This window comes from Candoia aspera, chromosome 16 (genome assembly GCF_035149785.1).
Source record: "Candoia aspera isolate rCanAsp1 chromosome 16, rCanAsp1.hap2, whole genome shotgun sequence".
In the NCBI taxonomy this organism is placed as follows: domain Eukaryota; kingdom Metazoa; phylum Chordata; class Lepidosauria; order Squamata; family Boidae; genus Candoia; species Candoia aspera.
In genome coordinates, this window is record NC_086168.1 from 1,098,091 (window position 1) to 1,124,753 (window position 26,663).

Below are 26,663 nucleotides of genomic sequence, written 5' to 3' on the forward strand. Positions count from 1 at the left end.
GAGGAGATGCCTTGTTCTCTTGATGCCTTTCTTCCTTGCCCTCTGACCATACACTGTTATATTGCAGAGTCCTTCAGTAATACTTTTTATTTTGTTGGCCTCCAGAAATAATCCAGCCACTGTAATAGGGTCTGTGACTCCATTGGTAGAGTGTGCTACTGCAGCAAATTCTAGCAGATGGAATTTTTGAAGGCTGACTTCCAGAAAAGCTCCAAGTAATAGGGTCTGTGACACCATTTGCAGAGTCTGCTACTGCAGCAAATTCTAGATGGATTTTTGAGGGCAAATCCCAATAAGCAGATTGCCCTCCAATTGCTTGGGAAAGAAATCAGAATTTTGTCAGTCCTGTAAATTTCTACCCCCTAGTGGAGGTAAGGGTGGTCTGGCCTCCAACCCAGCAATATTACTCTAGGTAGTCTGGACGCGGTGGCGCTGTGGATTAAACCGCTGAGCTGCTGAGCTTGCCAATCGGAAGGTCGGCGGTTCGAATCCGCATGAGGACAGGGTGAGCTCCCGTTGCTAGTCCCAGCTCCTGCCAACCTAGCAGTTTGAAAACATGCCAATGTGAGTAGATTAATAGGTACCGCTTCGGCGGGCAGGTAACGGCGTTCTGTTTAGTCATGCCGGCCACATGACCGCGGAGGAAGTGTCTACGGACAAATGCTGGCTCTTTGGCTTTGAAACGGAGATGAGCACCGCCCCCTAGAGTCGGACACGACTGGACTTAATGTCAAGGAAAACCTTTACCTTTACCTAGTCTGGACTAGGGGAAAGCAGTGACCCCTGCAGGTATTTACCTATCATATCAATCCAACTACTTTATCCTTAGTTACACATTTAGATTTTACATGTGGTCAATAGTACTTTTAGGTTGAAGAGTAGTAGCATCCTGCTGCTGCTCTGGCATGCCCTTGGTACCTCAAAGAGCTGACTTCCTCCCAAATAAAGGAAGTGTGCAGACAGTCTTTGCACGGTGTGAAATGACATTGAGCTTAGCTGGGACAGTGCATAAAACTGTAACAAGAAGAGAATTGCATCAATTCCAAGGAATGTTGGGGAATTTACAGGTATAACAAACTGTTTATCAATCACAATTATTATTATTACATACCTCTTTGAAACAAACACGTGGGATAGAAATGTAATATAAAACTGTCACTGTCCATGCCTTGAAAGGCTCTCATAACCTTGGCTGATTCTTCTATAATGTAGGAGATATATTAGTATCTCCCACATTAGTTACTATTGTATTACTAACACAGAGTATACAATAATAGCTAAATATATCCATTGTTTTATAGGGTGAGCAAGGGCTTCCAGGTTCTCCAGGCCCAGATGGACCTCCTGGCCCAATGGTATGTCTGAAGTTTCAGGAATTGCTCTTTACCTGCATTGAGGCTGAGAGCAAAGGTCAGCCACATCCCATCCCCCTGCCCTCCTTCAGTTGTCCTGGTTCAAGCGAGAAGATCTGCCTCTCAGTGGGGAACGGCAGCCCAAGATCCAGGGCAGTCTTCTTCATCCAAAGGGCATCTTGGCTGACTATCCTCACCCTCACAAAAGAGGTTGAAAAGCTAAGACTCAAAAATTGGAAATGTGTTAACAATGGAATGCCAGTCTAAATTCAAATTTCCTTTCCCAAATTTCTTTGAGCTCCCATAAATCTAAAATAAAGTGACTGAGCAATGCTACTGATTTTTAGTATATATATTGTTGTTCTCTCCAAAGGGTCCACCTGGTTTACCTGGCCTGAAAGGTGATTCAGGTCCAAAGGGAGAAAAGGTGAGTTTTCAGCATTAAGGTATGTGTGTGCTTCAGAACCAATGCAAAAGTTGACCTCCAAACAGGCATGTGAATTTGAACAGGTACCTTAACTCTTCAGGTTAAATCAATTGAGATAACTTCCAGACCTGGAGAGAGAGATCCTGGAGCCAGGCTGAAAATTGCAATTCTCAGTTACACCCTGAGAAACCGTTAGGCTGTGCATTTTGCATCTGGCATGCAAGTTCAGCAACCACCTAAGTAGTGGCTCATGCAGGCTCACTGTTTTACATTCTGCATGCAACTGAAAGTTAAAATCCCCCTTGTCTCTTTAAAGTGATGTATGTGACTGTTTTCTGTTTGGCTTCTCTTATTTTGACGCATAGAGCTTTTGAAATGTGGCCCTTGACTTTTTTAGGGTCATCCTGGACTGATTGGTCTAATTGGGCCTCCTGGTGAGCAAGGAGAAAAGGGAGATCGAGGACTGCCAGGACCTCAAGGAGGATCAGGGCCTAAAGGAGAACAGGTAGGCCACTGAGAGCATCTTTGCAAAATTCCTTGGTTATTGTTGACTGCCGAATCTTTATCCTGCACCAGGTGGGGATGGGGCATAAGCTTCCAAAGTGGGAAGAACTCCTCCAGTTTCTGGTTAAGAGTGCATTGCAAACATCTATTTTCTTCTTTGTGTCCTTCTCCAAGGGTATTCCAGGTCCCTCTGGTCCACTTGGCCCTCCTGGTCCTCCAGGGCTGCCGGTGAGTAGCAAAGAGACCGAGACTTGGGTCCACCAAATGTCCACAGGTGTTTTTGCCACATATAACAGAACATAATTTGGCATTTGAATAATTTCAGAAAGATATATATGTCTACCCTGAAAAATAGTAAGAATTCTGAGTATACAAAATGTGAAGGAGCTGCTGTTTCAGGTTCAGGCTGAGATGCTGAACATAGTGTAGAACTTGTGACAATCTTTGTTCTGTTAATCAGCACTGACATCAGGTATGTGTTATTTAATTATTTTAATGGACTGTTTGCTAACTGTTGGATTGGCTCTTCTTCCTTTCAATTAGGGCCCCCCTGGTCCAAAAGGTGCTAAAGGATCTTCTGTAAGTACAAGTATCAAATCTACTAAAATAGGAAATTGCTTTACTAGTATTAATAATAATATTGCAGTCCACATGGTGGTGGGGAGAAGCTCTTAGTCTCTTTCCTATCTTTCCAGCCTCTCTCCTTTTCCTTCTCTTTATCCCTCCCATCAATCCCTTCAAGATAGTGCTCATTTTATTACTCTAAGATGACATGACTGTGGTCAAGATATCATCCCCTAGAGGTACAAAAGAAGGCATTAACATTCCTGTTGCTATCCTGAATCTTCTTCATTCTCAGCGGAGAAAGAAAAAGTAGCACTAATATGGCACACCGTGGCAGATGATAGGTGGTGCTCCATCAGAGCCCGACTGGAGATGCCACACTTGTAAAAGGGGGTTGTGAGAGTGGCTCTGAGCAGGCAGTACAGGGGTAACTGTCCTTCTGCATCTCTTCCTCCTATGATTACCCCCTTTACTTTGGAGAAAAATAACAGGTGACAGTGTGAGTACCTATTTGCTCTCCCATGGAGACTTTTCCATGACTGTGATCTGATTGAGGGCTGTAGCCCATGTTTAACCCTTTACCCACTGCTCCACAGATGTGAATGCAGAGGTGTAAAGGGGGAGTTGGATGCCCCACCCTGAACCAAGAAAAAATTAGGGGTTGGGAGGAACTGAGCTAAAGTCAAGATAAAACAGGAGACTGTTCCACATGGATGTCCAGAGGCCCTGCAGGTTGTAATTCTCACATTACAATTTCCATTTGAGTTTCAAGAAGAAAAAGTGGAAGGGGTGTTGGCCCAAGAAGCAAGTCTGAGGAATCTGGGACTTATCAGGTCTGAGTTTGACCAGGGTGGATAAAGGTATTGATGGGGGGGGGGGGGTTATTTCATCCTCTGCTTGGATCCTACCAGCACAAACTTTGGCCCCATGGTCTCCTTTTGACCTCATCTTTCCCCACCGTCTCAATATGAGTGCGTGAAAGTAATTTCATCTCATTGTATTGTCAGGAGCATTTCTGGGATGGACCAGAACTTCCTGGATCTTTTCAGTTCTCCTTTTGAACTCTTCTGTGAGCTTTTGCCACTGCATGGACAGCGTGGCTTTTTTAAAGGGCTCTTGTGAGTTGCAGTTATGCTTTGGCACCTCCTTAACTGGCAGTTTCTTTTCTGCTTATCTTCCTTTCCAGGGACCAACAGGTCCAAAGGGCGAAACTGGTCATCCTGGCCTGCCAGGACCACCTGTAAGTGCTGTGCTAAGACATTTCCCAGATTGTTACAAATTTGAGTCTGCTTCTCTTGTGTGGCATCACTCAAGCCATGTTCCTGTTCTTCTTCCATCATCCAGGGTCCTCCAGGAGAAGTAATCCAACCCCTTCCAATCCAGTCCTCCAAGCGGACCCGGAGAAACATTGATGCCAGCCAGTTGGTGGATGATGTCAATTCCGACAATTATGTGGACTATGCTGATGGCATGGAGGAGATTTTTGGCTCCCTAAACTCTCTGAAACTGGAAATTGAGCAGATGAAACATCCCTTAGGCACCCAGCACAACCCAGCTCGTACTTGCAAGGATCTGCAACTCTGTCACCCAGATTTCCCAGACGGTAGGCAACAGCCACAGAATATCTTTATGAGAGGATGGGGGGCCATTGGGTTTGGAAACAAAAAGGGACAATTGACTTTTTTTACAGGTTTCAGATGTTCACAAACATTCCAATTCTGTCCCATTGTTCAGACTTGGCTTTCACTGAAAAGCACTGGTTAGGCCAATGTTATCAATCTAATGTTAAAAAGTTGTGTAAATATCATTGTGGGTTAGAAGCACAGTTAATCCAGATGGTCTCTAGGGTTTTAATTCCAGAGATCCATATGGCTCCCACCCTGACTGGCTTGTGAGACGCCGGGAGTCGACTGGAGTCGGGCAGCACCCAGGTCAAATAAAATTAAATAAATACATAAATAGCCTCTGAAAACATGACTTTTTACTAAGGCCTTGGTGGCAACCCCTTTTTAAGATCTGGAGACTTTAGATGTTGCTGCAAGTTTTCTTCCAGAACACACATTGTTCTTTTATCTTTTTTGGTTTCTGTGGCTTTTAACGTTGTATGCCACCCAGAGTCATCTCGAGTTGGGTGGCCTTCTAAAATAAACAAATGGACAAACAAACATTACCCCAATGTTCTCACTGAACACAAAGATTGCTCATCATCCTACAGGAAGAACCCCGGAGGGTTCTTCCTGTAGGATGATGAGCAATCTTTGTGTTTTCTGAATTGCATAGGGAAGTTGGAGCAAGCATTATTCTTTGTCCCTGAATGTTGGGGCATCATGACACCAAAAGCATCCACCAGTATTGCTATTGGGCACTCCTTGGGTGGCTCCAGTTTGACTGAACCTTCCCAGAGATTCAACATGGCTAGTAAAGAAACTTTACTGAACAACAGGACTGTGGCCACTTCCGCAGGCTGCAAAATTTGAATAATAAATAAATAAAACACATATTTAGGTGTTTAAATTTCTAACTATAAATTTAACTATAACCTCAGCTCTGCCTCCATATCATGCCTTCTCCCACCACCCCAAGTTATATGATGTCTCCAGTTCAATGAAAGTATGAGCAGGTGAGAGATGGACAGTTTGTGACAGATTAGCATGGGGAGTTGCCCTACCTGTACAAGGTTTTGGAGATTTTGGTGCTCTCTGAACTTGGTTATTGCTTGCAGACATTTCATTACCCTTCTAGGTAACATCATCAGTGCAAGTGAGTGTGGGATTTGCTGCCTGTTTACATATGGTAGCTTGTATACATACAACCCTTGGGAGAAGAGCAATGACCAATCTCGATAAAATAGTTAAGAGCAGAGACATCACACTGACAACAAAGGTCCGCATAGTTAAAGCAATGGTGTTCCCCGTAGTAACATATGGCTGCGAGAGCTGGACCATAAGGAAGGCTGAGAGAAGGAGGATAGATGCTTTGGAACTGTGGTGTTGGAGGAAAATTCTGAGAGTGTCTTGGACTGCAAGATCCAACCAGTCCATCCTCCAGGAATAAAGCCAGACTGCTCACTTGAGGGAATGATATTAAAGGCCAAACTGAAATATTTTGGCCACATAATGAGAAGACAGGACAGCCTGGAGAAGATGCTGATGCTGGGGAGAGTGGAGGGCAAAAGGAAGAGGGGCCGACCAAGGGCAAGGTGGATGGATGATATTCTAGAGGTGACAGACTCGTCCCTGGGGGAGCTGGGGGTGTTGACGACCGACAGGAAGCTCTGGCGTGGGCTGGTCCATGAAGTCACGAAGAGTTGGAAGCAACTGAACGAATAAACAACAAAAATACATACAACTGTATACACACATATATACAACTGTATACATACATATACAGTTCAACCCTGAGCTACAGAGATTCTCTTCTATTGGAAGCAATACTTCATATTTGTATATTAAATTGAAAACATTGTTCAATTTGTTTTTAAAAGTAGATTGGGTAATAACATGTATTTCAAAAGTGGAAGAACTGCTGAAACCCAGAAACGCTGTTTTTCAGTGATGGGACCAGACCATTTGGGGCCCAATGCCATACATCATGTTTGGGCTTTATTTGCCTTATTCTTCTGTTTTATTGTATTTCGTTATATTGTGATCTGTCAAGAGTCCTGTGAGCATACAAATCTGACAAATAAATAAATGATAAATATGGAATTTCTGTTTCTCTCCCAACTCTAGGAGAATATTGGGTAGACCCGAATCAAGGTTGTTCCCGGGATTCCTTCAAAGTTTACTGTAATTTTACTGCTGGTGGGGAAACTTGCATCTTTCCAGATAAAAAGTCTGAGGGAGTAAGTAACTCCTATTTTTTCTTACCCAATTTTTATGTCTGTTTTGCTGTCACGTTGGAAGACATTTTGCCAAATTTCCGTTGTCTGTACAACAACATAATACTCATCAGTAAAACATTGAGAAGTGAGCAAAAGAAATTAAAGGCAGGAAAAAAGAGCAAAGAAAAAGAAATTGAACAAATCTAGTTTACAGCAGATTTCCCTCTTTCCCTCTCTTTCCCATCCCTTTCCTCCCTTGCAAGCCATCTGTGCTTCTAGCATGTCTTTTCTTCTTTGACCTTCTCACTTCTGCCTTGGACATCGTTTCATTTTTTTAAGCTGCAGTTGTCAATGCTTGTTTATTGATTGACTTCTGAAAGCAACTTGCAATGATAATAAGCTGCAAAAGAAGCTATGTCCATTTCAGCTGATTTATACATGCAGATATATCAAAAAATTTCCTCTATACCAAACTACTGTGAATCAATCTGAGTGGGAAAAAAATGCATTAGGAGTGAGAACAAAGTACTCTCTGTTGTTGTCCGTTCACACTTTCACTCCCACTATGAAGCTCAGGAGTTAACAGACCTCACATGTGCATGTGTGAATGAGGGCTCTGCAAATGGCCCGCTCCGTCCAGTCCAAATCCCCAGGTCAGAAGTTCACTCACCCTTTGCATTGAATAGGAAAAATAGAAACAAACACCAGATCCCATTTTTTGCTTTTATCTGATCAAGATGAAATTTGCAGTAAATTTAGAGCATTAGAAGCTGTAGAGGTATTGCAAAATTAAGAGAGATGGAAGAAGCTGCTGAGCTACGTGTCTTTAAAATGTTGCCCTTTTAAATGTGCCCATTGCTTTTTTGCATTTTCTTCAGAATATGACAGATGACATTTCCAGGAAAACTAGATGGTTGTTAGTGGATGACACTGTATAGAAATCAGTGCAGAGGTTTTCAAACTACTGTATGCTTTTTAATTCCAACTTTAGTTTTTTAAAATGTTCATAACTTATAAAGAAATTTGCAGAAAAATGTAAAATATTAGTGTAGATTTCAGGAGATAAGTTGGGGGTATGAAAGCAGAGAAGAAGGCAAGGAATAATATTGCCTCACTATGAATGAATCAGAGCCAAACTTTGGCTGGGGAGAAGTGTAGGAGATTAACACCTTTTTTTCACAAAAGAAAATCGTCTTTCAGCTAGTCAGAAAGATATGACCACAACAAAATGTTTTACAACTTGTAAGGGGAGAAATGGGAAACAAAGGACTAAGCAAATTGTAAGTTGCAAATTGCTAATTATTTATTATTTCCTGTTTGGGATGTAATTGTACCCTTTGTGTAGTACAGCAGGGCTCCCAAGCTATGAATTGGAGGCTGAATTTCACAGAGGACCTTGCACTGGGACAAAACAAGTTACAGCTGTGCCTCCTGCTTTGTGTGTGTTAAAACTTCCTCCAAATTCCTCCTGTCCACATTGAGATCCAGCAAACTTGACCCTCCTCCTGGTATCAACCTCTACGAAAGGCCCAGTGATTCTTAACACCCCTGAATGAGCCAACCCAAACACATTCAGCCCCTTGTTTTCTCTATGTCGTTCTTTGGATCAAGCCAAATTTTGAAAGCCTAGGACTGGGACCTCTTTGGAGGCAAGGCTGAAATCCTACTGAGCACCCAGCATTTTGACACCCTGGACCTCTGTGGGGGCCTTCAAATGCCCAAAGGTGTCTGTCTGGCCTCCTCTTCTTAGATTAAAACCGACTTCCACAGTTTTCCAGCCAGTACACTCTCTTTGACACAAATATTTCTCTTTGTACATTTGACCTCATTTTACAGGCTGAAACGTGAAACAGAAATTTCTTCATATAGTTAATAGTATTAACTATATATTAATAGTGTTTTTACAGTTACAATGTAAAATGGTTCCCCACTGAAAATAGGGGAACTTTTGTTGCTGTTCCTCCCCCCCTCCACACACACACACAGGTGACAATTTGACCACAAAGAACTCCCAGGAAGTCAAGCCAAAAGCTTCTGGCGGGGAGAAGGGCCCCGTGTGGGACTAACAACAGGGGTGACTCCCACCCACGCCGATGAGCATAAAGCATTATTGCCGTAAACGTATTTTCCACTTTAAACCTCCTTAAGCTATTGACCAAAGGGTGTGTGTGTGTGTGTGCGCGCGCACACACTTGTGTCTGTCTATTCTTGTGATTAAAAACTGTTTATTCACAGGACAGATTTATTTTCCTAATTGTCCACTGTCCTAAAAACAGCTTTTTCATGTTTAAATGTAAAACATTTGCTACGTTTCGTGAAAGCTATTCGGTCTGGGCACATTTATAGGAGCAGATCATCCTTCTTCTCCTCACCATAGTGCGATAGTATCTTTGGATGCAGCCCCAAACCCCCACCAGGTCTTCCGGGCTGTGTCTGTGCGTGTGTGCATCCCACCAAGGGGGCTGGGGTGCCTGATGGAAGGTTCCAGGACACTCTCCGGTTGAATGGCCCGGGGGAAGCTTTGCTCTCTAAGTACTTCAGCCTCCCAAATCCCCCGTGTTCCTTTCTGCCACTGCATTCTTGGCAGCAAACACACACAACTGCAGCAAGAAAGCAAAAGGGTCATGTGAATGTACAGATAAGAACAAGAAAAACCAGAGTTACAGGGAAGCAATCTGCTCTTTCCAGAAATCCTTGGAATTCAAATCAGGAGTCTGGTATCACTTTTTCAGATTACTACCTTTTCCTAAAAGGCTTCAGCTTTAATGAGCTATAGCTGACTTCCTCAGATGTAGCTCATGAAAAAGTATGCTTTTTTAATAAAATGTGTTAATCTGAAAAGGTGCTACCAGACACTTTCTGATTTTTCGCTACCATGACTAACATAGCTCTCCTACTACAATAGCTGGAACTCCTTGGAGATTCACTGATAACAACCATCCATCATGCAGACTAGCTTGCATGAAGGACAGTGATCATTGGTGTTAATCTTCCTCTGTTTGGAATTGTTGGGTATGTTGGGTTTCAGCCATGATGCCAACAGGGTAAAGACCTCTTGCACTGAGTGAGGTCCTAAAATTGGATGGGCCTCAAATACCTTTAGATTTCACTTCCATCATCCTTCATCATTGGCCATGTTGACTTGAGCTAATGGAATTTGGATGGAACAACTTCTGGTGGCTCAAATATTGCCCTAAAATTCATGTACCATGTTGAGTTTTAATGCCAGAACCGTGAACATTGCTTGGCAAATAAGAGTGCATAAGAAAACAGATGTTTCCTGTGATTACAGAGGTAGTTTCCACTACTTCTCCTTGATTGGCCTCTGGCTGAGGCTACTGGGAGTTGTCCAAAATCTGGAGGGTCACAGGTTCCTCAATTGAGCCCTGGGAGTTTCACATATCTAAAGTCCAATAGGGCAGTGGGTGATCTTAAATTGTCTTGAAATGAAACAAAGAAAAAGAGAGTTCATAATTATGAAAATATATTTGAAAGCACTGCTAACCATTCAGAGAATCAAATCTTTCCTTGGAAGCAGAACGTCCTTCTTTGGCTTTTTTAAAGTGGTGGTGAGAGTCCTTTAGCTCAAACCTCACCTTAGCAACCCTGTGTCTCTCTTGGCTTCCTCCCCACCTCCATCCCCCACCTCACCATGTCAGGGAAACAATATTGGCCCCCTAAAGAAGGTTGGCACAGAGAGTTGAAGGGCTTTCTGGGGTGCTCTTTCAAGTGCTCTTTTGGGGTCCCAGAAAGTTTCAGGAGTTGTGTTGTTGGTTTTTGGTTTTGCTTCAAACAAAGACTCAAGTGATTTCAGTGAGAATCTTTAGTTGCAGACTGTAACTCTTCCTTTTTGTCTTGTCTCTGTTCTTCTCTTCCCCAACGTGCCTCTTCCACCATTTTCAGGCTAGAATTACTTCATGGCCAAAGGAAACCCCAGGCTCCTGGTTCAGTGAATTCAAGCGCGGTAAACTGGTAAGAGGATCCCTCACTTGGCTTTCTGTTTGGCTTTAACCCCTCTCATATTTTGCAGAGCAAAATGGCCCGTTGGCCCAAAGAACAGCCAGCCACGTGGTATAGTCGCTACAAGCGGGGGTCTTTGGTAAGTGGTAAAGCTTCTGGCTCCTTCTGCCCTCCATCTGGAGCACACCAGCCATGTCTGCTTTCCACTTCTGGCCCCAGACTGATTTCACTCTGCATGCTGAACTAACGAGCAACGCTAGAAGGGTCTGAAGGATGGCAGAGGAACAATTGCAGGGGGAATTTGGAGGCTCAGTTTGGGCCCTCACCATAATCGACATCTGCTTGGCCTTTCTGAATTTAGGTGGTCCTTTGATCTGACCTCATAGGAAATTTCTGTGGAACGGAAGGAAGGAAGGAAGGAAGGAAGGAGGAAAGGGGTTCTAATCAAAACTTAGTTGTCTGGCAGAATTCAAACACAGCAGCAAAAAAATACATTCAATATGTATACAGTATATTCATGAAAATGATATATACATAAATGGTATTATATTAAGGGAACTACTTTACAGAAACTGTGTAAGAATTTCACACAAAAATACCTCTGTTTGGAGAAATGTGCTCCAAAATACACTGAAAACGTTACATTAAAAAAAATTCTCAACTTCAGTGACCCACATTCGACAGATATGCAAAAGAGAAAACGAAAAATTGGAAGATTCCCAAAATTGAGAAACTGGAATGGAAAGAGTCTCAAAATTAGAATAACTGAAATCAACAGATTTGCCTCTCCCTGCCAAAATTCTTTTCCATTTGGCACTCAACTCCAATTTCCAATTCACTTTTGAAGCAAACATGAATCTGAATTAGTAACATCGCAGGAACCTTTCGAAAATCTATAACCTGATGACAGATCTCAGAGCATTGTCCTAATTAGAACAACAGAAGCACCAGGGAATCTTCTTTAAATTGGAAGGATGGTGAAACTGGGATAGCCTGTGCAAAGTCTGCATTGAACTCTGCATGAAGGACCATTGCTGAAGAATTGAAACATGAGGAATAACACACACTTGGAGAAAACAAGGTTGTGTCTGTGCTGTGATGCTATAGGAGTTCAAGGCCAAGAAATGACAAAGGATGGTGAAATTCTTTTCAGCTTCACAGTATCTGCACGATGTTTGCTAAAGTCTCATAACTGGAAGTTTGGCCTCAAGTGCCTGGCTTTGTTGGCAAAAATCAAAATAAGTAAAATATAAATTTTCCATTTGAATTCCATATCCCACAATTCCATATTCTATAATCTGGAGGGCATGGGTGCAAAACAGTTTTAGCTGAAGGTGGGTAGACCTGTGACTTTACACAGAGTTCTTCACCACAGATCTTGGGTGTTACGTAGTGAGAAGACAATGAGAAAGAAGGTTCTTAGCTCAAAGCATCTGAGCCTGCAACCATCAAGAGAAAACCATGTAAGAAGTCCTCAGTGTTTATGAGGGAGATGTTGGTATACATTTGGAAGCATGGTAAAGAAGAGCAGTGCAAGATTTTGAAGAGGCTGAAGTTCTGTCACAATTAGTTTGCTGATAATATTCTTTGCCATGTCCATTGCTTCCTCTGTAACAGGGCAATTCACCAATTCAAAACAACATTGACAGCTTTTCAGAATCTCTTGAAATTCCCTTATACAGTTTTCTCCGGCAATCTTCATTTTATCTTAATTACAACAACAAAAACAACAACAGCGGCATCTTGGTCTTCCATCTGCAGTCTTCATTACTGTGCATGGGGTGCTCTGTACAAAAGCTTTTCCAGCTGTGCCACACTGCCACCTCACACAGCAGGCTGCAGTCCTGTGTGTTTGTATGTGTCAAGAGCTGCTTCCCTTCGCAAGGGAGCCCATGCATGTTCCCAAACTCACCACACTATACTAACTGGAGAGGTCCAGGTCCACCGTGTGTATGTCTGGCCAATTCCTTGGCTGTCTGCCAGTCTTGTGTAGATCATTTTGTTGGGGGAGGGAATGACTGTTTTCGATAGTTGGTTTTTGCTCAATACCTCAAAAGTTTGCCTTCTCTCTTATTTTCTTGCTGTCATTATCTTGCTGGTCATCAGGATTGTTTCTTGAATTGGAAATGAGCCACCAGCATCTAGAAGACTTCCAAAGGCAACCATGTCACATTTGCTCATGCAGTGGGAATTCCTGACCTATTTGAGAAATTTCACTAGTCATAAGAAAACTCTTACAGAATTCCTCTGATGCATAAATGAGATGAATCCAAGATTAATCTCAATTTTCACTTCAGTTGATATTGCTGTGATAACCCATTTAGATAATATTGCTTATTGATTTGGGGAGCAGTTATCGAATGTGGTCCCAGGACTTTCAAGGGACACTTGCAGCTCTGGGCCTCAGGCCCCAGATTACGAATTTGGGGTTTCATCTCCCTCATGCTATTTTTCCCCTCACCCAAGAAAACATGGAAAGCTCCTTTTAGAATGTCATGAGGTTTAATGGCTGTCTGAGCTCATTCTAGTTTTGATGCCGTATGCTTTCCATCATAAACTCTTCTCCTTATAAGGAGTCCAAAAGGTGCTTGGAACACATTGCTCTGTTGGTTTGGTTGGAAACATTGCTTAGGAGAGGTTGCCAACTAACAGTTTTTTGGGGGTAAGATCATGTTCCCTTGTTCACATACTGAACAATATATGATTGATAGATAGGTTGGTTGCCATTAGCATTTTTAAAATTCTAAAAATATTAATTCTTTCCATAATGCATGGAAATGTATTGCCTACACCACCTCAAAAAACAGGTCCGCAGATCTATAGGTGTGGGTGCATTTGGGTGTGTGCACGACAGGGAGAGAGGGAGGAAGAGAGAGACGGTTGAATCAGAATTTTTTAATCATTAAATTTAATTGCCTGGTTAACTAAATATTATTGATAAACTTCCATTTAATTTGCATATGCAGTTTCTAGAAGCAGTTGAATCAGGCAAAAAATATACAGTATATTTTTGTATATTTCTGGACCCCTTTCAGTCAGGTTTCAGGCCAGGATATGGGACGGAGACTGCATTGGTTGCACCCTGGCAGGAGCGGGATGGAGGGAGTGCATCCATCCTGGCTCTCTTGGACCTCTCAGCGGCTTTCGATACCATCAACCATAGTATCCTTCTGGGGGGGCTCAGGGGGTTGGGGGTGGGCAGTGTAGTTTTGCGCTGGTTCACCTCCTTCCTCCAGGGCTGCTCCCAACTGGTGGTGATAGGAGAGGAGAGATCCGGCCCTTGACCCCTCCATTGTGGGGTGCCGCAGGGTTCGGTACTCTCTCCTCTCCTCTTTAACATCTACATGAAGCCGCTGGGTGAGGTCATCCGTCACCACGGGATGAGGTATCATCAATATGCCGATGATACCCAGTTATATATCTCCATCCTGGGTGAAGTAAGTGATGCGGTCTCCACCCTTTCCAGGTGCCTGGGGGCTGTGGGGGCCTGGATGGGGAACAACAGGCTTCAGCTGAACCCTGGTAAGACAGAGTGGCTGTGGATTGATGGCCCTTCAGGTTCCAGGAAGTTGTCTTCTTTGGTTCTGGATGGGGTGGCACTTCCCCATTCGGAGCCAGTGAGGAACCTGGGGGTCCTCCTGGACTCGCAACTCCTGCTCAAAGAGCAGGTGGCAGTCACGGCCAGGAGGGCCTTTGCACATCTCCGGGTGGTGTGTCAGCTACGCCCATTCCTGGACCGAGATGCCCTCCAAACAGTCACTCATGCCCTTGTCATCTCCCATATAGACTACTGCAATGCGCTCTACATGGGGCTACCCTTGAAAAGCATTTGGAAGCTTCAGCTGGTCCAGAATGCAGCTGCGCGGACAGTTCTTGGGGCTGCAAAATCAGCCCATGTTGTCACTGTTACACGAGCTGCATTGGATTCCAGTTTGCTTCCGGGTCCAATTCAAGGTGTTGGTTATCACCTTTAAAGCCCTACATGGCATGGGACCAGAGTACCTGAGGGACCGTCTCATCCCCATAACATCGACCCATCCCACCCGGTCAGGCAGGGAGGGCATGCTACAGACCCCATCAGTAAAGGAATTTCATCTAGCGGGGTCCAGGAGGCGAGCCTTCTCTGCAGTGGTGCCTGCCCTTTGGAGCATCTTGCCCCCGGAGTTGAGACCGGTTTCCTCGCTCTCGGACTTCCGGAAGAAACTGAAGACCCGGTTCTGCCACCTTGCTTGGGAGGGGGAGAGTGATAGCTCCACCTGGGGATGGCTGGCGCCATAGCACCTCTTAGTGATTGTGTTCCATCTCCACTTGGATTTTACATTTGTTTTTATGTTTATTTTAATGCTAATTTTAGGTGGTTATGTTTTTAGTGTTATTTTATTGTAAACCGCCCAGAGTCCCCCATGGGGGGAGATGGGTGGTGATATAAATTTAATAAATAAAAAAATATTGCTTGAGGTAAAGATACATAGTAGGATATCTGGGAGATCTCTTTTAATTTCCTTCCAAATACATATGGTGTTTTACCAGAGGGTGTAGTAGAAATTTACCTCAAATTTCACCAATGAATACTGCAATGAGTTCTACATGGGGCCTCTACTTGAAGATCATCAGAAACTGCAACTGGTCCAGAATGCAGTGGGTAGTAATGAGCATCCCTCAATATGTCCCTGTGTCACCACTGGTCTGCAAGCTGCACTTGTTGCTACTTAGCTTCCAGGTGCAATTCAAGGTGCTGGTTACCACCTATAAAGCCCTTCATGGGACATGGCCTAGTTACTGAGGGACCACTGGTCTCCAATAGTTTCTGCCCATCCTGAAGAACAGGCGGAGTGGGTGTGCTCCAGGCCCCCTTGATTAAACAGTGCCATTTATCAAGACCTAGGAAGTGTGCCTTCTCTGTTGCTGCACCTGGAACAGTATTCTCTCAAGGGATGGCTCCTATCCTGATGATCAAAAAGTTGCTAAAAACTTGGCTGTTCCCCAAGCCAAAGGATGGTGTTGAGTCCCTTGGGAATTTTATCTGAGATTTCATCCAGTTAAGTATTCTGCCTGGAGTCTAATAGCATTGGGCAGCCACTAAAATGAATGAATGCTGTGTCAATTAGATGGCCACTCCTAATCAGAATAACTGGAAAGAGGAAGTTAATTCTAGAGGATGCATCAGAAGAATTTAGAAGATGATAAGACTAGTAATGTTTAGTAAGACTTTCATAGAAAACAGAGCTTCTTTCGAAAGAGACCTGTTCAGCCTTGGAAGGAAGCAGAAGAAATCTTTCTGTGGTTCCAAGCATAGAGAGCTGCCTGTCCATCCTCACTGCTGTAAATTCATGTTACATATGCTTAAATGATGGGAAAGTCAGTTGCCTCTTGTGAACAGGCCCTGATCCAGGACACTCCATTCCGTCTTCTAGCTCCTGGTAGCTCTTTTAGCTTGTCATCTAGCATGCTTCTGCTTGCCTCAGTCAGTCATATTGATCTCTCTCAAGACAAACATGGACAGGAGTCCAGATAACTGGTTGGTATAATATTGGTTTCTTATCGTTTTTCATGAGAAATTGACTGATTCTGAGCATGTCCTGATGCAACCCCATTCCCTTCTGGCCCACTCAGTCCTTTCCCACAATATTTAATGAACCCAGCAGGTCTTGTCTGAAAGTTGTTTAACTTCAACATGCAATACCAAGATATTTAGGGAGCATCTGATGCATTGGTTGATCTAATTTTTGACACAAACACACAGGGAAGATTTTCAGATAAATCCATGGGATGAAAAATCCAAAATCCCTACTTGGGAGAGATGCTTATATTTCACCCAATATTTCAAGTTATCAAAAGTCTTGAGTCTTCTACTGTGGTCCTAATGCATGATATTTTTCTAATTTTTAAATTCCACACTTGATTATTCCGGCAATTGTAGGGTTTTTAATTATTTCCTACACCCTGAATACAACTTGTAGAAATGAGGTCTATCTCTTAAAAATAAAGCATAGGGTTTGCCCACCCTGAAACTCAAATCCCATTCATTTTCAGAAGCAATGGTGACTGTGTGTTTTTTAAATGTAGCTGTAAAAAAGTCCCTCTGATCATCTCCAAGGCGGTCTGGGAACTTTATGATATCTGACACTCTTTGAGATAACCTGCGCACCTAGGAGTGGACGTTTGAAAAGTGGCTTCCCTCTCCATTCATTTTCCCTGTCCCAGCAGTTGTTGCATAGCCCAGCACGGTCTGCTTCTTCCTTGTCTCCTTCTCCACTTCCCTTTAGCTCTCCTACGTGGATTCTGATGGCAGCCCCATTGGAGTGGTACAGATGACCTTCCTGCGGCTTCTGAGTGCATCTGCTCACCAAAATGTCACCTACAACTGCTTCCAGTCTGTGGCATGGCATGATGCCACCATGGGCAACTACGAGAAGGCCATCCGCTTCCTGGGCTCTAATGATGAAGAGATGTCCTATGACAACAACCCTTTCATCAGGGCGGTTCTTGATGGCTGTGCAGTGAGTGATTGGGCAAAGGAAGGACTTGGGGGGGGGAGCCCTCACAGACCCTCCCAGACCACTCCCATTTAACCTCTCGTTTTCATTGGCGTGATTATTCAGGGGGAGGGCAAAGGTGGGACAAAAAATAAGAGGCAATCAATTATTTTTAACTAATGACTGAAAACAATTATTACTACATATATTAACTATCAACAAAAGGTGTTTAATTAAGTTTAATAAAATAATATTTTTATTATGGTCACAGACCAGAATTAATTGTGATAGACACACTGAATTCTCCAGCAAAAATCCAACTTTATGCAGAGAATATTACATTCGTCTTCCATTAATAGAGATTAGAGTGAACAATCTTTTGGTGGCTGAATGGTCCACTTAATTTGGGGGGAGAGGGGCTATCCATCAAAGTGGTAAGACCAGGGATCTCTGGTTCGTACCTGTCCTAAGAAGCCAGAGGTGGAACCCCAGAATAAACCTAGATTTTCAACTCTAGAACGGGTAAATCAGATACTCTGGTATGAACACCATCCTATACAAGAAATATGGTTTCATATGACCCTCTTATTAAAGGACCTGGGCTTGTTTAGGCTAAAGAAGGGAAAGCTCTTGAGAGACATCTTCCATTCCTTGAAGGGTGTCACAGGGAAGAGGGGGTGGATAGATCCCAAGAGCCAACAAGCAGAAGATTTACAAGGAGAGACCTAAACTCAAAATAAGAAGGAATGTCCTGACCCCACGGAGCTCCTCCTGGAGTCGTGGGGGCTCTGTCAGTGGAGGGTTGGATGGTCTGAGGATTCCTGCCTGGGCAGGCGTGTGGAGTAAAAGACCTCTGAGGTCCCCTCCCACCCTAGGGCTTTGTGAAGGAGAGGGAAGATTTCCATAGCTGATGTCAGCTCACTTAACTTTGCATTTTGAAATTAATACATACATGGAAATGTAGAATTCACACAAAATTACAAATTTTGTAATGCAGCTTGTCAATAAGTATAGATGCAGATATACATTCAGATATAAGATCTGTGCAGTGCTTTCAGTTCAGTCTCCAAAAGATACCACTTGGAGTAGGCCAAGTGTTGAAGTATGCAGCACACAGACATACAATGCTGGGAAAAGGCGTCGCTGCTTCCTCACCTTGCAGGGAGGAGCTATGTGGGCCCCCCAGTGCCTCCAGAGCACTTTCTGGAGATCAGATCCAAAGTGCTGTTAAGCCTCAGACAGAGAGAGAGAGAGAGAGAGAGAGAGAAGGGGGGATGGCCAACCTCCAACTACACAAAAAGGCATACAAAAATTCATACGCATGTACAAAAATGCATCAGTGAAAGCTGATTTGCAAAAACTGTGTATTAGGCAATACTTTGCACAGTTTGCAAAAACTGTGTATTAGGCAGTACTTTGAACAAAATGTATGTTTGAGAAAATATGCACAGATACAAACCTCAATAAGAATTTTTTAAAAATATTCCAAGTTAGAGCAGACCAAACTTGATATGTAATAAAGATTGAAAGACCCCAAAACTGACCAACTTTGCCCTCCCAAACTTCAGCCAGCAGGAACAATGGTTTGCAGCATGCTGCAGTCAGTCTAAGCCAGAATTTTAAAAAATCTAACTCAGCATCATTTCCTACTGTTGAGCAACATAGCGTTTGAATGTTCAAACAGCAGGTTGGGCTGAAGAACTGAGAAAAAGTAATTGAAAGTAAATAAAATGATAGGTTGATTCTCCTGGCCAATGCCCCTGAAAGGCCTCTGTTGTTCTGCATGAGGTGTGATCAATGCTGCCCTGACCTGTCCTGCTTCCTTTCTCTGCAGACAAAGAAGGGCTATCAAAAGACTGTCTTAGAAATCAACACACCCAAAGTCGAGCAAGTCCCCATTGTTGACATCATGTTCAATGACTTTGGGGAAGCATCTCAGAAGTTTGGATTTGAGGTGGGACCAGCTTGCTTCATGGGCTAAGGGCCACTCAGAAGACTTGTCTCCAAAAGAGCAACTTCGTAACCTCATTGCGCCTTCTATTTTTGGCTACTTTTTTTTCCAGTCATCACGTGCACGTTCTGAAACTGGACAGTTTGATGGGTTTGTTTTTTAATTGTTCTCCTGTTTAGCCTGAATGTCAACTTTGCCACAAGACCCCCAACCTCACTGAAGCCCCAGTCAAAAAGAGGACCATGCCCACCACAGGCTCCAGAATCACATGGCCTAAAGCCTCCCCGACCGACCAACGCAAGCTTTTCCTCCTTCGCTATGCATCTTCTGGGAGACCATCAGAGGGCTCAGCAATTGCGCTTGAATGTATGCCTCTTCCTTGAAATCAGAAACATGCCGGCATGAGACTCTGCCAATACCGTTTCACTTGCCTTCATTTCAGCAGCTTCTCTGCATCTGGTGGAAGACTTTCCAGGGATCATCCCGTTTCCCATCCCTGGAAAGTCCCAAAGACACCGTAGGAAACCATCAGCCAGGCGATTCAGCCAACGTCTTATCTCTGTACAGAAACATGGACTAAGAACTCTGAAAAACCCTTCCAGTTTGGACTCTGTTCTTCACTGGGGTTTCTCTCAGAACCTAGATGGAACATCGCTGCCCCCAGAAACGTTTACCTGTTTTTTTCTGCTTAGTTCATGAAAGAAACAACAGAAACCAACAACATTTTAAAATGCCAGGTTCTGACTGTATACCCCATGTGATAAAGGTGCTTCTATTTTTGTATTTTGTAAGTAAATATTTGTATATTATTATATTAAATATTAAATGTTTCTGGGTTCAAAAGATGCATGTGATTCACCCATGCCCCACGGATAACTTAATGAGCAACCTTCTCACCAGCATCCAAGGCATCTGCTAGAGCCGAAGCAGGGAACCCCGTGCTCCCCCCACCACAGGGAGCAGGTTCCCTCAGAGAAAAGTGCCCCCCCGAGTGCCGTCAGCCGTAGAACTGACATGCCACAGCCTTGCAGGCACCCAAGCAAATGGGATTGGAATTAAATATCTGCCTGAACTTTGGGGGAATCGAGGCAGGCATATCTCTAAACAAAGGGAAAATGAGGGCTGTGCAGGGGCACCTTTACTGCCAAACACATCACCAGTTGTTCGGTGTTTTTTTGTTGTTGTTTTTTTTGTAAGAGTGTTGATTTTTGTTAGCTCTGACAAGCAGTAAAGACTTACGGCCGGCTCCCCCCCCTCCCCATTCTTCTTTACCTAGTGCAATGTACAGGTTTGTTTTTAAAAAATACCTTTTACCAAGAAAATCTTTTTCCCCTCAAACTTCTGTTTCAATTCAGAGGGCCCTATATGGCAGGGAGACCCACTTATGTTCTCTCTCTCCCCCATTATTATTATTAATAGTAATAATAATAATATTAATTAATACAGAGGTGCTGACATGTTTTGTTATTTACATTCCTCTCTGTTGGTGCTGTAGCTGTTGGAGAAACTTTAATGGCAAGACTGGTTGACCCTGCCAGGAGTCTCCCTCCAGCTTTCCCTTCCTTTCAGCCCCGTTCAGTGTCTCCTTCCCCCTCCCTCCCTCCCCGCCCGGCTGAGACTCAGGACGTAGATCAGCCTCTTTCTGTCAATGGTACGTCTGATGACCCATGTGATTAAAACTGTGCTTATCTTGCTGGGGGGCCTGGGGGTCTTTGTTTTTCTCTGGCAACAATAGATTATTCATGCAATTCATATGAGGGTAAATATGCCGGATTTGTACTCAGTTGCTGAATATTTGTGGTGCTAATTTATGACTTTATTCAATGTACTGAAGTCAAGACCAAACTTGACCTGCCTCCGAAACGACCCCTCTGTCTTTATGGTGCAAAACCAAGCAGTGCAATCGTGTGTGTCTTTCTCCCCTGGGGGGCTTGTGGCAAGAACCCCCCCTCCACCCCTCTTCTCACTGACCCCACAGGGGAAGGGACAGAGCACCGCGCTCCGTGTCGTGGCCTCCTGTCCAAAGAAGCGCCGCTTTGCGAAGGGGACGGCATCACCGTTGCTGTAAATGGAAGCCTTTCTGAGGTGTCTTTTCCCACTGCACAACCGGGGGAAGCTGAGGATGCGAGAGCCGGGAGGTTTTGGTAACCAAGCACTAGCCAGCGCCTGCGTCTGTAGACCCACCTGGGCCTGGCTGACTGCCCTTCTTCCGTTATGGGGGATCCTTGTCCCCCTCCCACCTTACTTCCCCACTGGAAGGGGCAGGATCCTCCCACAGTGGCGGTCAGAGTAATGCTCGGGGCCCTTCTGCTTCCTCTGCAGTATGGAAGTGAAAGAAGATGGCACGTTTCTGACTGAAAACAGCCACGACTCCGGTTTTTGTCCTAAAATATCCCATTCAGCTCATCTTTGCCTTTGTCTTTTGAAGGTGGTGGGAGGCCTTCCCTGCAGCCCTGTCCTGCTCAGAGAGAGCAGTGGGGTCTGTCCCACCCCAAGAGGTTCCAGGGCACAAGCCTTGTGAGGTGCACAGCGTCTTCAGGATCAATGATCCAGAGGTCCTGAACTGAAGCGTCCCTACAGAACAGATTCCCTGACAGTCACTGGCTCTGAAGCCGCCCCACATCTCATTCCCCAAGCAGCAACCTAGGAACAACATTCACGGTGCTCTCTCCCTTCTTTCAGGAATTCTGGGGGTCGCCGGTGGAGGGCGGTGCGCCCAGACACGCTCTGTTAGGTCATGTGATTCTGATCCGGTGATTCCCTCCCTCCCTTCCTTTGTGGTTTGGTGCTTCTATCAAAATCCTACCAAGTGTTGTAAAACTGTACTGACGTTTCTTTCATTCCTATCCCATTTTTCCTTCCTTCCCAAAACACGTAGTTACCGTATATTGCAATAAAATTTACTTCTTGTACTTGCAGACATATCTTTCTGTGTAATTTTATCCCCTTTCCCCTTAATATATATAATGACTTGAACAAATGTTGATGAGAAAAAGTATGAAAACAAAGATTTAAATCCATAGAGCCCCCTCCCCCTTTGAAGTGAGGGTGTGTGGGTGTGTATCTCTGCGTGTATGTACATGTACACACACACACACACACACACTTGCGTATGATCAGGTGACCCTATTTGTACAGGTTTCCAAATTCCAACATATCAGTGCCCATAAGAGGTATTTTTTTAAGAAAAAAAATTAAACCTGTGTAATAAAGGAATAAATGTAATCGATATTTTTCAATAAACCAAGTTTACTGTTTCCACCTAACCCACCGTGATGTGAATGCTTCTTGAACCAGAATGCCTGTGGGTCCAAGCCCCCTCCCGCCCCCTCCTTCTCCTTGAAGGATAACAAATTTGCCCAGACCAGCCAGGCAGCCTCGGGGTCTTAAGAGGAAGGCGATGGGTGGGGGCACAGAAATGGGGAAGGAGGTTTGCTGCAGAGGCGCATCAGCTAAAACCAAGGCTGCCTCTTGCTCTGTTTCATCTGCCAGACCTGATGAGTGGCATTTCAGAGGGGGCATTGAATCCTGGGCTTTCTCGTTGGGTCCCAGAGGAGGCAGGCACCCTTGAGAGGAGGTGGCTGGAGGGAGGCCCAGTTTTCTGACTCCTGCACTGCAGAGGTGCCAACCTTTTCCATTCCGAGGGCAAGAGATAGAATGCCAGGACAGGCTAAGTCTCTTCACTGGGCACTGCTCAGCAAAATATATATATATATATATTCTACTTCTCTAGGAGAAAAGAGGCAATGGGTGCCACTGGCACCTTAGCAGGACTTCAGCCATTCTCTCCCTGACCCCTCTGCCAAGAAAGCCTAATCCAGGCCAGTCTCCCTGGAAGTGGGTATAGCAGGTGTTGGCTGTGGTTGGGCTCCTTTTTGGCCCTTGGCAACAGCTGTCTCCACAACAATGGCTACATGCGTGCATGGAGAAGTGAGTTCTCCTTCCCCCCAAAGATCATGAAGACTGGGAGAGAAATGCAACAGAGATTTCAACTGGTTCACCTCTTCTTTTAATCTTTCAAAGTGTTTTACCTTGTAAAACTTTTATAATAAGCCCTGTACCTTTTACGGTGACAAGAAGCTTCCTCCATAAATTCCCACCCACAGCACTTCCTGAACCGCTCTGTCACCTTGCATTGGGTCAAACTATTGGGTTTCCAGGAAGTGCAGTCAGGGGAAACCTTGGAGAGAGGACCCATCACTTTAAAAATGTGAAAAGCCCGATGTGATCACCTTGGCCACTTTATAAGAACCAGCAAGGGAAATTTTATAGCAATGCAGACGCCCAACATGTGTGGTAACTTTCTCCCCGAGAAATAAGGATTGTTCTTGTTTACAAAATTCCGAGAGGGACGTCAACAGCAAAATGGACACCTGATGCAAAAGCACTAAAAGTGTGTGGAAGAGCTGGTTGCAAGATGGGACTTGGTTGTTTTTTCTGACTGGAGCCGCAACAGTGTATTTCCAGGCAAATCAGCTAGCTCAGGGTTAGGACTCAGGGTGACAAGCTTCTTTGGAAGGACCACTGTGGCTTCCTTTGATCAAAGATGGTGATTCCGTTCAGCCTTCTAAAAATCTCTTTTAATAGGAAGCCCCAGTCAAAGAACTATCCTGGCCAGCCCCAGGCTAGACCTAGTTAAGTAGTGGTAGTACTTAATGCAGAAAGTGGAAATGAATGCTGTGTGTTTATATGTGTGGGATAACATAGACTGTATGCATATATGACATGTTTGGAGAACCACAATCTGACAATAAGTGTGGGCCTTGGGTCCCATTTTTGACGAAGGACATTTTCCCTGAGTTTCTAACTGATTAGAATGTCACCCTGCTGAAGCATCCAAAGCAATCCCTTGCTATGACATCCCTGTTGCCAGAGCACAGCAGTGGCATCCTGGGCCCTGGGGCACCCCAATTCTGGGAGTGGACTACAGTGAAACCAGGGCCCTCAACAAGCATCTCTGACCAGACTGAAATGCCAAGTTTCCATCTTTACAAAGCAGCCCCAGCTGTGATCTCTTCCTCCAGTTTTCTGATTCTCATCCCAGTCCTTTGCAAGCCTCTTTGGAGCATCACAGGAGGTCCCCTTACAGCTGGGTCTGCCATTAAGGCCTAAGTGGCTGACTCCTTGGAGAGCTGAACTTCAGTACCCCCTTTCCTGAGAGGAAGACATCTTTCCATCAGCTCCTGGACCATGAAGTTTTCTCCATGATCAGAAGGCTTAACTCATTTTCCATGTGCTGGAGCACCATCTTTCTTTCCATCCTGGACTTGATTTTATACAGGACTGAAGTGGTTGCATTGTATTGTCCAAAATTTTCTCACCAAAAGGAAAGGAATGGACAGGATCTGCTGAAATGATTGCTCCAATTTTGCCAAAGGAAACTGAATGGGAGGAATATGGCCAAACTGCCTGGCTGTGAGAGTTTTCAGATGCCTCTTCTGAAAGTATTTAATGTCAATCAAACATCAAGAAAACACAATCAAGGGAAGGGGATTGTGGGCACCTTGCTCCCTGCAATCCATGGAACATTCAGTTCTGGTCTCACGTTAAGAAAACTTTGGTTGCTCACAATAAAGGTGTTGGACTTGGACAGGGGAATCTCATGTCAACCACAATGCTCACAGGGTGGATTGGGGCCAGTCTCTCTGCTCAACCACCTTACAGGGTTGTTGCGGAGAAAAAATGAGTGAGACCTCCTTGAACACTGCTTTGTAGGGAAGTAAATGTAATATATAAATACTACTAGAGTGAAGCCTAACACCTTGAGATGAAACACCTTGCTTGGGTTTTCTAAATGGGCCATCCAAGAGGAATGCTTCTTCACTTTGACCATCCAGACCATCCAAGCACTCCCTCCAATCTTCAGGGCACTGTCCGCCAAGGTCATTCTGCCTTGAGCAGCAGGAGAGCAGGTTCTGCCTGACTTTGAAGAAAGATCTCCTGAACTAACAGATGACAAGTGTAGTGGAGCTGCAAAATGTAGCAGAAGGGGCAAGCCGTCCCCCATGTCTGTCACCCATTAGCTGGGTTCCTTTGAAACAGGGGTCTACCACTCCTTCAGAAGAGCATTGAACCTGAGTTTAAAAATAACCCTGTCTTACTAGCTGTCAGGTATGGGGGAGAGGGGTTGTTGTGTGGTGCAAGAGCATTCATGCCTGTTTCACTGCACAGAACTTGCATTTGCCACCTGATACTCAGCAAGAACCTGGAGTGAATTTTGACAGAAGGCTAACCTGCTGATCTGGCCTTCAACGCTTCTTCCTCCCCAGCCTGGGAGATTCACCCAATACACTTGACTAGGCTACATGAGGTTTGTTAGTTTGTGGTTCAGCATTTGATGGGAATGCATCCTGATCCTCACAAACTGGTTGCATCATTGTTGGTTTCCTCCAAAGAGCCTGGTTGTTCCTCTGAATAAACAGAATAAACAGTCAAAAGTTCAGACCAGCAAGATGCTTAAATTATAATTACAGTATCCAAGCTGAGAAGGGCCATAACACAAGCTCTTTTAATGCTCTCCCTTCAGCTATTGTGGAAGGCAGATACAAAACAATTCCACACTCTGCTCCACTATGTCCATGTGGCACAGGTGCCATAGAATTTGTTGCCCCCCTTTTACTGTACTGCTGTTTGTATACAGATATTAGAATCCTTTTTATTTCCTCTCACCTGGTAAAATACCCTAGTCACTTGGATACTTTCTACATTCAAAGTCTGCTTTCAGATCAAAGGGACTCCACCTCCCTGGATGTGGCCAAAGCCTGTTATGCTGCCGGCAAGATCAGATCCAAGATGACTAATCCCCATCTCTTAACATTGTACAGCTGTGGCTAACCTTTGATGTTAGTTCATTTTAACCTACCTCCGTCTTAGAAGTTTAGCTTTATGTATAGTTTTAGATAAATAACACTCTGTTCCTCACCTTTAGAGATACAGTTTACACTGGTAATAATAGAGGTAATAATGTTCTGTACTATTCTTTCAGCTTGTGTTTTATATCCATCCTTCTGTGAACTGTTCTGTTCCATACTGGTCTTTCATCAAAATAAAGTATGAATTGAATTGAATTGAATTGAATTGGAATTGAATTGAATTGAATTGAATTGAATTCACAGATCCCAATCTTATTGGTCATTTTCAAGTTCAAACAAAGATAAGGCCATAGGTCTGGCACTGCTTTGGAAGACTTGCTAATGTACGGGGTCTTCCAAGGCCAACATGTCGCTACCCTGCAATGGATATTTCTCTCCTCCCCTTCCCACAAGACAGGCCCATCTCTTTCCAATCCTTGTCTCAGGAGAAAGCCGGACCGTTGCACCAGTCGTCAGGCAAACACGAGTTCCCAGGAGCCAGCTGAACTTTTTTTCTAACATGGAACTGGTGGGCAAAGCAGCAAAGAGAGTCAACAAGTCTTCTCCTGCTAGGATTAAGGCCTCATGTTACTGTAGTCAAAATCCTTGCCCTTTTTTTGAGGTGAGCATTCCAGTTGGCAGCTGTGCTTCCCTTATTTTTAAAATTTTTCTCCCTCTAGAAGCTCCCACCAGATTAGTGGCATTATTTTGGAACTCAGCTGTTGAATTGGCTTTCAGCATCTGACATCCTTCCT

The 26,663-nt window shown here is 44.2% G+C and overlaps 1 protein-coding gene across 2 annotated transcripts in view; it reads left to right on the plus strand.

Annotated features, from left to right (window-relative positions):
- The window catches only part of COL5A1 (collagen type V alpha 1 chain), a 234,267-nt gene extending 211,946 nt beyond the window's left edge, over positions 1-22,321 (plus strand). Inside the window, exons 56-66 of one of the 2 annotated variants that reach the window (XM_063316318.1) lie at positions 1,302-1,355; positions 1,726-1,779; positions 2,177-2,284; positions 2,458-2,511; positions 2,827-2,862; positions 4,034-4,087; positions 4,192-4,450; positions 6,579-6,691; positions 10,701-10,769; positions 16,897-17,130; positions 18,941-22,321. In XM_063316318.1, the coding sequence (XP_063172388.1) occupies positions 1,302-1,355; positions 1,726-1,779; positions 2,177-2,284; positions 2,458-2,511; positions 2,827-2,862; positions 4,034-4,087; positions 4,192-4,450; positions 6,579-6,691; positions 10,701-10,769; positions 16,897-17,130; positions 18,941-19,087 (1,182 nt within the window). In that variant the 3' untranslated portion in view covers positions 19,088-22,321. Of the gene's footprint in view, positions 1-1,301; positions 1,356-1,725; positions 1,780-2,176; positions 2,285-2,457; positions 2,512-2,826; positions 2,863-4,033; positions 4,088-4,191; positions 4,451-6,578; positions 6,692-10,573; positions 10,643-10,700; positions 10,770-16,896; positions 17,131-18,940 lie in introns of both variants that reach the window. The other variant, XM_063316317.1, reaches the window with a different exon arrangement.
- The last annotated feature ends 4,342 nt before the right edge of the window (positions 22,322-26,663 follow it).